The sequence below is a fragment of the Eucyclogobius newberryi genome, unplaced genomic scaffold (assembly GCF_026437365.1).
Source record: "Eucyclogobius newberryi isolate DKJ021-1_F unplaced genomic scaffold, fEucNew1.0.hap1 SCAF_16, whole genome shotgun sequence".
Lineage (NCBI taxonomy): Eukaryota > Metazoa > Chordata > Actinopteri > Gobiiformes > Gobiidae > Eucyclogobius > Eucyclogobius newberryi.
The window spans coordinates 34,553,632-34,566,078 of NW_027315790.1; the positions used below are offsets into that span (position 1 = coordinate 34,553,632).

Genomic DNA, 12,447 nt, shown 5'->3' on the forward strand with positions numbered 1-12,447 from the left:
ATGACATCACAGGAAGAACATGACATCACAGGTAGAACATGACATCACAGGTAGAACATGACATCACAGGAAGAACATGACATCACAGGTAGAACATGACATCACAGGAAGAACATGACGTCACAGGTAGAACATGACATCACAGGAAGAACATGACATCACAGGTAGAACATGACATCACAGGTAGAACATGACATCACAGGTAGAACATGACATCACAGGTAGAACATGACATCACAGGAAGAACATGACATCACAGGTAGAACATGACATCACAGGTAGAACATGACATCACAGGTAGAACATGACATCACAGGAAGAACATGACATCACAGGTAGAACATGACATCACAGAACATGACATCACAGAACATGACATCACAGGAAGAACATGACATCACAGGAATAACATGACGTCACAGGTAGAACATGACATCATAGGTAGAACATGACATCACAGAACATGACATCACAGAACATGACATCACAGAACATGACATCACAGGTAGAATATGACATCACAGGTAGAGCGTGACATCACAGGAAGAACATGACATCACAGGTAGAACATGACATCACAGGTAGAACATGACATCACAGATAGAACATGACATCACAGGTAGAACATGACATCACAGGAAGAACATGACATCACAGGAAGAACATGACATCACAGGTAGAACATGACATCACAGGAAGAACATGACATCACAGGTAGAACATGACATCACAGGTAGAACATGACATCACAGGTAGAACATGACATCACAGGAAGAACATGACATCACAGGAATAACATGACATCACAGAACATGACATCACAGAACATGACATCACAGGTAGAATATGACATCACAGGTAGAGCATGACATCACAGAACATGACATCACAGGTAGAATATGACATCACAGGTAGAGCATGACATCACAGGAAGAACATGACATCACAGGTAGAACATGACATCACAGGTAGAACATGACATCACAGGTAGAACATGACATCACAGGAAGAACATGACGTCACAGGTAGAACATGACATCATAGGTAGAACATGACATCACAGAACATGACATCACAGGTAGAACATGACATCACAGGTAGAACATGACATCAGGTAGAACATGACATCACAGGTAGAACATGACATCACAGGAAGAACATGACATCACAGGTAGAACATGACATCACAGGTAGAACATGACATCACAGGTAGAACATGACATCACAGGTAGAACATGACATCACAGGAAGAACATGACATCACAGGTAGAACATGACATCACAGGTAGAACATGACATCACAGGTAGAACATGACATCACAGGAAGAACATGACATCACAGGTAGAACATGACATCATAGGTAGAACATGACATCACAGAACATGACATCACAGAACATGACATCACAGAACATGACATCACAGGTAGAATATGACATCACAGGTAGAGCGTGACATCACAGGAAGAACATGACATCACAGGTAGAACATGACATCACAGGTAGAACATGACATCACAGATAGAACATGACATCACAGGTAGAACATGACATCACAGGAAGAACATGACATCACAGGAAGAACATGACATCACAGGTAGAACATGACATCACAGGAAGAACATGAACATGACATCACAGGTAGAACATGACATCACAGGTAGAACATGCCATCACAGGTAGAACATGACATCACAGGAAGAACATGACATCACAGGAAGAACATGACATCACAGGAAGAACATGACATCACAGGAAGAACATGACATCACAGATAGAACATGACATCACAGGAAGAACATGACATCACAGGTAGAACATGACATCAGGTAGAACATGACATCACAGGTAGAACATGACATCACAGGAAGAACATGACATCACAGGTAGAACATGACATCACAGGTAGAACATGACATCACAGGTAGAACATGACATCACAGGAAGAACATGACATCACAGGAAGAACATGACATCACAGAACATGACATCACAGAACATGACATCACAGGTAGAATATGACATCACAGGTAGAGCATGACATCACAGGAAGAACATGACATCACAGGTAGAACATGACATCACAGGTAGAACATGACATCACAGGTAGAACATGACATCACAGGAAGAACATGACGTCACAGGTAGAACATGACATCATAGGTAGAACATGACATCACAGAACATGACATCACAGGTAGAACATGACATCACAGGTAGAACATGACATCAGGTAGAACATGACATCACAGGTAGAACATGACATCACAGGAAGAACATGACATCACAGGTAGAACATGACATCACAGGTAGAACATGACATCACAGGTAGAACATGACATCACAGGTAGAACATGACATCACAGGAAGAACATGACATCACAGGTAGAACATGACATCACAGGTAGAACATGACATCACAGGTAGAACATGACATCACAGGAAGAACATGACATCACAGGTAGAACATGACATCACAGAACATGACATCACAGAACATGACATCACAGGAAGAACATGACATCACAGGAATAACATGACGTCACAGGTAGAACATGACATCATAGGTAGAACATGACATCACAGAACATGACATCACAGAACATGACATCACAGAACATGACATCACAGGTAGAATATGACATCACAGGTAGAGCGTGACATCACAGGAAGAACATGACATCACAGGTAGAACATGACATCACAGGTAGAACATGACATCACAGATAGAACATGACATCACAGGTAGAACATGACATCACAGGAAGAACATGACATCACAGGAAGAACATGACATCACAGGTAGAACATGACATCACAGGAAGAACATGACATCACAGGTAGAACATGACATCACAGGTAGAACATGACATCACAGGTAGAACATGACATCACAGGAAGAACATGACATCACAGGAATAACATGACATCACAGAACATGACATCACAGAACATGACATCACAGGTAGAATATGACATCACAGGTAGAGCATGACATCACAGAACATGACATCACAGGTAGAATATGACATCACAGGTAGAGCATGACATCACAGGAAGAACATGACATCACAGGTAGAACATGACATCACAGGTAGAACATGACATCACAGGTAGAACATGACATCACAGGAAGAACATGACGTCACAGGTAGAACATGACATCATAGGTAGAACATGACATCACAGAACATGACATCACAGGTAGAACATGACATCACAGGTAGAACATGACATCAGGTAGAACATGACATCACAGGTAGAACATGACATCACAGGAAGAACATGACATCACAGGTAGAACATGACATCACAGGTAGAACATGACATCACAGGTAGAACATGACATCACAGGTAGAACATGACATCACAGGAAGAACATGACATCACAGGTAGAACATGACATCACAGGTAGAACATGACATCACAGGTAGAACATGACATCACAGGAAGAACATGACATCACAGGTAGAACATGACATCATAGGTAGAACATGACATCACAGAACATGACATCACAGAACATGACATCACAGAACATGACATCACAGGTAGAATATGACATCACAGGTAGAGCGTGACATCACAGGAAGAACATGACATCACAGGTAGAACATGACATCACAGGTAGAACATGACATCACAGATAGAACATGACATCACAGGTAGAACATGACATCACAGGAAGAACATGACATCACAGGAAGAACATGACATCACAGGTAGAACATGACATCACAGGAAGAACATGAACATGACATCACAGGTAGAACATGACATCACAGGTAGAACATGCCATCACAGGTAGAACATGACATCACAGGAAGAACATGACATCACAGGAAGAACATGACATCACAGGAAGAACATGACATCACAGATAGAACATGACATCACAGGAAGAACATGACATCACAGGTAGAACATGACATCAGGTAGAACATGACATCACAGGTAGAACATGACATCACAGGTAGAACATGACATCACAGGAAGAACATGACATCACAGGTAGAACATGACATCACAGGTAGAACATGACATCACAGGTAGAACATGACATCACAGGAAGAACATGACATCACAGGAAGAACATGACATCACAGAACATGACATCACAGAACATGACATCAGAGGTAGAATATGAAATCACAGGTAGAGCATGACATCACAGGAAGAACATGACATCACAGGTAGAACATGACATCACAGGTAGAACATGACATCACAGGAAGAACATGACGTCACAGGTAGAACATGACATCATAGGTAGAACATGACATCACAGAACATGACATCACAGAACATGACATCACAGAACATGACATCACAGGTAGAACATGACATCACAGGTAGAGCATGACATCACAGGAAGAACATGACATCACAGGTAGAACATGACATCACAGGTAGAACATGACATCACAGGTAGAACATGACATCACAGGAAGAACATGACATCACAGGTAGAACATGACATTACAGGTAGAACATGACATCACAGGAAGAACATGACATCACAGGTAGAACATGACATCACAGGTAGAACATGACATCACAGGTAGAACATGACATCACAGGTAGAACATGACATCACAGTTAGAACATGACATCACAGGAAGAACATGACATCACAGGAAGAACATGACATCACAGGTAGAACATGACATCACAGGAGGAACATGAATATGACATCACAGGTAGAACATGACATCACAGGTAGAACATGCCATCACAGGTAGAACATGACATCACAGGAAGAACATGACATCACAGGAAGAACATGACATTACAGGTAGAACATGACATCACAGGAAGAACATGCCATCACAGGTAGAACATGCCATCACAGGTAGAACATGACATCACAGGTAGAACATGCCATCACAGGTAGAACATGACATTACAGGTAGAACATGACATCACAGGAAGAACATGACATCACAGGAAGAACATGACATCACAGGTAGAACATGACATCACAGGTAGAACATGCCATCACAGGAAGAACATGACATCACAGGAAGAACATGACATCACAGGAAGAACATGCCATCACAGGTAGAACATGCCATCACAGGTAGAACATGACATCACAGGTAGAACATGACATCACAGGAAGAACATGACATCACAGGAAGAACATGACATCACAGGCAGAACATGCCATCACAGGTAGAACATGACATCACAGGTAGAACATGCCATCACAGGAAGAACATGACATCACAGGAAGAACATGACATCACAGGTAGAACATGACATCACAGGTAGAACATGACATCACAGGTAGAACATGACATCACAGGTAGAACATGACATCACAGGAAGAACATGACATCACAGGTAGAACATGCCATCACAGGAAGAACATGACATCACAGGTAGAACATGACATCACAGGTAGAACATGACATCACAGGAAGAACATGACATCACAGGAAGAACATGACATCACAGGTAGAACATGACATCACAGGTAGAACATGACATCACAGGAAGAACATGACATCACAGATAGAACATGACATCACAGGTAGAACATGACATCACAGGTAGAACATGACATCACAGGAAGAACATGACATCACAGGTAGAACATGACATCACAGGTAGAACATGACATCACAGGTAGAACATGACATCACAGGAAGAACATGACATCACAGGTAGAACATGACATCACAGGTAGAACATGACATCACAGGAAGAACATGACATCACAGGAAGAACATGACATCACAGGAATAACATGACATCACAGAACATGACATCACAGAACATGACATCACAGGTAGAATATGACATCACAGGTAGAGCATGACATCACAGGAAGAACATGACACCACAGGTAGAACATGACATCACAGGTAGAACATGACATCACAGGAAGAACATGACATCACAGGTAGAACATGACATCACAGGTAGAACATGACATCACAGGAAGAACATGACATCACAGGTAGAACATGACATCACAGGTAGAACATGACATCACAGGAAGAACATGACATCACAGGAAGAACATGACATCACAGAACATGACATCACAGAACATGACATCACAGGTAGAATATGACATCACAGGTAGAGCATGACATCACAGGACGAACATGACACCACAGGTAGAACATGACATCAGAGGTAGAACATGACATCACAGGAAGAACATGACGTCACAGGTAGAACATGACATCATAGGTAGAACATGACATCACAGAACATGACATCACAGGTAGAACATGACATCACAGGTAGAACATGACATCACAGGTAGATCATGACATCACAGGAAGAACATGACATCACAGGTAGAACATGACATCACAGGTAGAACATGACATCACAGGAAGAACATGACATCACAGGAAGAACATGACATCACAGGAATAACATGACATCACAGAACATGACATCACAGAACATGACATCACAGGTAGAATATGGCATCACAGGTAGAGCATGACATCATAGGTAGAACATGACATCACAGAACATGACATCACAGAACATGACATCACAGAACATGACATCACAGGTAGAACATGACATCACAGGTAGAGCATGACATCACAGGAAGAACATGACATCACAGGTAGAACATGACATCACAGGTAGAACATGACATCACAGGTAGAACATGACATCACAGGTAGAACATGACATCACAGGAAGAACATGACATCACAGGAAGAACATGACATCACAGGCAGAACATGCCATCACAGGTAGAACATGACATCACAGGTAGAACATGCCATCACAGGAAGAACATGACATCACAGGAAGAACATGACATCACAGGTAGAACATGACATCACAGGTAGAACATGACATCACAGGTAGAACATGACATCACAGGTAGAACATGACATCACAGGAAGAACATGACATCACAGGTAGAACATGCCATCACAGGAAGAACATGACATCACATGTAGAACATGACATCACAGGTAGAACATGACATCACAGGTAGAACATGACATCACAGGAAGAACATGACATCACAGGAAGAACATGACATCACAGGTAGAACATGACATCACAGGTAGAACATGACATCACAGGAAGAACATGACATCACAGATAGAACATGACATCACAGGTAGAACATGACATCACAGGTAGAACATGACATCACAGGAAGAACATGACATCACAGGTAGAACATGACATCACAGGTAGAACATGACATCACAGGTAGAACATGACATCACAGGTAGAACATGACATCACAGGAAGAACATGACATCACAGGAATAACATGACATCACAGAACATGACATCACAGAACATGACATCACAGGTAGAATATGACATCACAGGTAGAGCATGACATCACAGGAAGAACATGACACCACAGGTAGAACATGACATCACAGGTAGAACATGACATCACAGGAAGAACATGACGTCACAGGTAGAACATGACATCATAGGTAGAACATGACATCACAGAACATGACATCACAGGTAGAACATGACATCACAGGTAGAACATGACATCACAGGTAGATCATGACATCACAGGAAGAACATGACATCACAGGTAGAACATGACATCACAGGTAGAACATGACATCACAGGAAGAACATGACATCACAGGAAGAACATGACATCACAGGAATAACATGACATCACAGAACATGACATCACAGAACATGACATCACAGGTAGAATATGACATCACAGGTAGAGCATGACATCATAGGTAGAACATGACATCACAGAACATGACATCACAGAACATGACATCACAGAACATGACATCACAGAACATGACATCACAGGTAGAGCATGACATCACAGGAAGAACATGACATCACAGGTAGAACATGACATCACAGGTAGAACATGACATCACAGGTAGAACATGACATCACAGATAGAACATGACATCACAGGTAGAACATGACATCACAGGAAGAACATGACATCACAGGAAGAACATGACATCACAGGTAGAACATGACATCACAGGAAGAACATGAATATGACATCACAGGTAGAACATGACATCACAGGTAGAACATGCCATCACAGGTAGAACATGACATCACAGGAAGAACATGACATCACAGGAAGAACATGACATTGCAGGTAGAACATGACATCACAGGAAGAACATGCCATCACAGGTAGAACATGCCATCACAGGTAGAACATGACATCACAGGTAGAACATGCCATCACAGGTAGAACATGACATTACAGGTAGAACATGACATCACAGGAAGAACATGACATCACAGGAAGAACATGACATCACAGGTAGAACATGACATCACAGGTAGAACATGCCATCACAGGAAGAACATGACATCACAGGAAGAACATGACATCACAGGAAGAACATGCCATCACAGGTAGAACATGCCATCACAGGTAGAACATGACATCACAGGTAGAACATGACATCACAGGAAGAACATGACATCACAGGAAGAACATGACATCACAGGCAGAACATGCCATCACAGGTAGAACATGACATCACAGGTAGAACATGCCATCACAGGAAGAACATGACATCACAGGAAGAACATGACATCACAGGTAGAACATGACATCACAGGTAGAACATGACATCACAGGTAGAACATGACATCACAGGAAGAACATGACATCACAGGTAGAACATGACATCACAGGAAGAACATGACATCACAGGTAGAACATGACATCACAGGTAGAACATGACATCACAGGTAGAACATGACATCACAGGTAGAACATGCCATCACAGGTAGAACATGACATCACAGGAAGAACATGACATCACAGGTAGAACATGCCATCACAGGAAGAACATGACATCACAGGAAGAACATGACATCACAGGTAGAACATGACATCACAGGAAGAACATGACATCACAGGAAGAACATGACATCACAGGAAGAACATGACATCACAGGTAGAACATGCCATCACAGGTAGAACATGACATCACAGGTAGAACATGCCATCACATATTGAGGAGATTCAGAAGGGAGTGTTTCTGAGGCTCGGAGGGAGAGGACTTTCTAACCAGGACGCGGCTCGGTCTTTAGGTCTCGTTCCCTCACCGTCTCCTCGGCCCGGTCTCCTCTGGCGCTGATGTAGCTCAGTCTGTAGAGCTGGATGTTCCTGGAGTCCACCGGTTGCCACGACACCCGCAGACTGTAGGTGGTCTCGTCGTCGATGCGCATGTTCCTGATCCCGAAACGAGGAGCTACGACAGAGCGAAATGTCAAAGAAGGACCACACAAACCGGCAAATGAGATCCGAGTCGGCGTTCAGGGACGACCGCGATGCCCGACCTGCCGTGGAGGTGGTCGTCGTGGCGATGGTGGACGTTCTCTTCGCTGCAACAGAAGGAAAGCGTGAGCGGCGCGAGGACGAGGACGAGGTGCACGGCGGCAGGGTGCGGTCAGCCTCACCTGTCGTCTCCACCAGAATCAGCTCGTCGCTCTCCGCGTTGGCGTGAACGGCGGCCAGGAGGACCTCGTACTCTGAGGCCGGCGCCAGGCCTCGGATCAGGTGCGTGTTTGTGTTTCCGTTCAGCAGGACCTGCACACGACATTCACGCTCAGCACCGCACCTGCGTTTTGGGCCTCGGTACACTTCCTGTTTGCCCTCACCTCGTCGCCGTCTCCTCCGTCCGTGGAGGTCCAGGTCACTCTGTACAGGACCACGTCTGAAGCTGCGTGTTTCCAGTTCACTCTGAAACTGTCTGTGGAAACGTCTGAGCTGCGGAAGTCCAGAGGGTCAGGAACCGTCTCTGCCACACACAAACACACACACACACAAACGGATGAGGTCCAAAGGGTCAGGAACCATCTCTGCAACGCACAAACACACAAACGGATGAGGTCCAAAGGGTCAGGAACTGTCTCTGCCACACACAAACACACAAACGGATGAGGTCCAGAGGGTCAGGAACCGTCTCTGCCACACACAAACACACAAACACACAAACGGATGAGGTCCAAAGGGTCAGGAACCATCTCTGCAACGCACAAACACACAAACGGATGAGGTCCAAAGGGTCAGGAACTGGCTCTGCCACACACAAACACACAAACGGATGAGGTCCAGAGGGTCAGGAACCGTCTCTGCCACACACAAACACACAAACACACAAACGGATGAGGTCCAAAGGGTCAGGAACCGTCTCTGCCACACACAAACACACAAACGGATGAGGTCCAGAGGGTCAGGAACCGTCTCTGCCACACACAAACACACAAACACACAAACGGATGAGGTCCAAAGGGTCAGGAACCGTCTCTGCCACACACAAACACACAAACGGATGAGGTCCAAAGGGTCAGGAACCGTCTCTGTCACACACAAACACACAGATGAAAGTGTTTTTCGGAGCAGGTTCTTCAGCAGGTTCTTCAGTAGGTTCTTCGGCAGGTTCTTCAGCAGGTTTTTCAGCAGGTTCTTCGTCAGGTCCTTCAGCAGGTCCTTCGGCAGGTTCTTCGGCAGGTTCATCGGCAGGTCCTTCAGCGGGTTCTTCAGCAGGTTCTTCATCAGGTTCTTCAGCAGGTTCTTCAGGTTCCTTGGAGAGGTTCTAACACAGAATATGGTTCATAAAGTTCTTACTGGTGGTGAAACTGTCCGTCGTGGCCTCGGCTTGGCCCTCGTCATAAACGGCCGACACGCCCACAGTGTATTCAGTCAGAGAAGTGAGGTTCTTCAGCAGGAAACTCGTGACACGCCCCACGTCCACCTGGAAACACAAAATAAAGGCGTGAATCTGCGACTGAAGCTCAATTAAAGTGTTTTATTGTGAAACTTTGAACGCTCGTTTTTGACATTTTGATAAAATATCGCTGCAGTTTTCCGCTCTTCCGTCGTAGGTTGACGACCCCAGAGCGGGCGTGGCTCACCTCGTTGATCAGCGTGCCGCTCGTCTTCACGTACATGATGCGGTAACCTACGACCTTCCTGGAGGGGGCGTCCCAGGTCACTTTGGCCGAGCTGTGGTCGACGGCGGAGAAGCGCAGGTCCATGGCCGGCAACAGCGGCACTGGCAACGAAGTACAAGAGAAGTACTTCAATCACGTTTATATGGGCTTTACTGAAGTACTTTATACTTTGACTGCAACCAACAAGTACAAGAAGAGAAGTACTTCAGTCACGTTTGTATGGGCTTTACTGAAGTACTTTATACTTTGACTGCAACCGACAAGTACAAGAGGAGAAGTACTTCGGTCATGTTTGTACATACTTTACTGAAGTACTTTATACTTTGACTGCACCGCATTGGAGGGTGGGATGTGTATTTTCTACTGCACTAGAGTTTTGATCTGGACTGAGAAGTAAAAAGCGTGTAAAAGTCTTTAGAGTATTTGCGTGTGTCCTGAGGCGACCTGAACCCAAACACACGTTGTAAAGAGTGACATAATTACAGCTCCGAGAGGAAAGAAACTCATGTTTGCAGTAGTATTAGTAGTATTTGCAGTAGTATTTGCAGTACTCATGTGTGGTCTGCTGGCTGGTCATGGGGTTGTGGCCTCTCGTACATGTTTGCAGTAGTAGTAGTAGTATTTGCAGTAGTATTTGCAGTACTCATGTGTGGTCTGCTGGCTGGTCATGGGGTTGTGGCCTCTCGTACATGTTTGCAGTAGTAGTAGTAGTATTTGCAGTAGTATTTGCAGTACTCATGTGTGGTCTGCTGGCTGGTCATGGGGTTGTGGCCTCTCGTACATGTTTGCAGTAGTAGTAGTAGTATTTGCAGTAGTATTTGCAGTACTCATGTGTGGTCTGCTGGCTGGTCATGGGGTTGTGGCCTCTCGTACATGTTTGCAGTAGTAGTAGTAGTATTTGCAGTAGTATTTGCAGTACTCACGTGTGGTCTGCTGGCTGGTCATGGGGTTGTGGCCTCTCGTACATGTTTGCAGTAGTAGTAGTAGTATTTGCAGTAGTATTTGCAGTACTCACGTGTGGTCTGCTGGCTGGTCATGGGGTTGTGGCCTCTCGTACATGTTTGCAGTAGTAGTAGTAGTATTTGCAGTAGTATTTGCAGTACTCACGTGTGGTCTGCTGGCTGGTCATGGGGTCGCTGGCCTCTTCTCCGTACAGGGCGTAAACTGTGACTGTGTATTCTGTGGACGGAGTCAGACCCTCCAGCTCCACCTCGTTCACCGACGCCTCCACCTTCACCTGGAGCACACGCAGTCCTGTCAGATGCCCTCCCATGATCCTGTGTGTGTCAGATGCCCTCCCTGTGTGTGTCAGATGCCCTCCCTGTGTGTGTCAGATGCCCTCCCTGTGTGTGTCAGATGCCCTCCCTGTGTGTGTCAGATGCCCTCCCTGTGTTTTTACAGTGCAGAGGAGGAATGTGAACTATTGGGTCACATGAACAGCGAGGGGGCGGAGCCTCTGGGTTTTATGTAAGATTCAGGTCCAGACTCGATTTGTGACGGACGAATGTGATAAAGGAGCTTC

The 12,447-nt window shown here is 44.8% G+C and overlaps 1 protein-coding gene across 1 annotated transcript in view; it reads right to left on the reverse strand.

Annotated features, from left to right (window-relative positions):
• LOC140361550 (collagen alpha-1(XIV) chain-like) overlaps nucleotides 1-12,447 on the reverse strand; it is a 130,648-nt gene that overhangs the window by 77,016 nt on the left and 41,185 nt on the right. The window contains exons 12-18 of the mRNA XM_072447261.1: nucleotides 12,033-12,162; nucleotides 10,887-11,026; nucleotides 10,600-10,726; nucleotides 9,630-9,769; nucleotides 9,429-9,558; nucleotides 9,309-9,353; nucleotides 9,075-9,220 (exon numbers count right to left, since the gene is read on the reverse strand). Of these exons, the coding sequence (XP_072303362.1) occupies nucleotides 9,075-9,220; nucleotides 9,309-9,353; nucleotides 9,429-9,558; nucleotides 9,630-9,769; nucleotides 10,600-10,726; nucleotides 10,887-11,026; nucleotides 12,033-12,162 (858 nt within the window). The remainder of the gene's footprint in view (nucleotides 1-9,074; nucleotides 9,221-9,308; nucleotides 9,354-9,428; nucleotides 9,559-9,629; nucleotides 9,770-10,599; nucleotides 10,727-10,886; nucleotides 11,027-12,032; nucleotides 12,163-12,447) is intronic.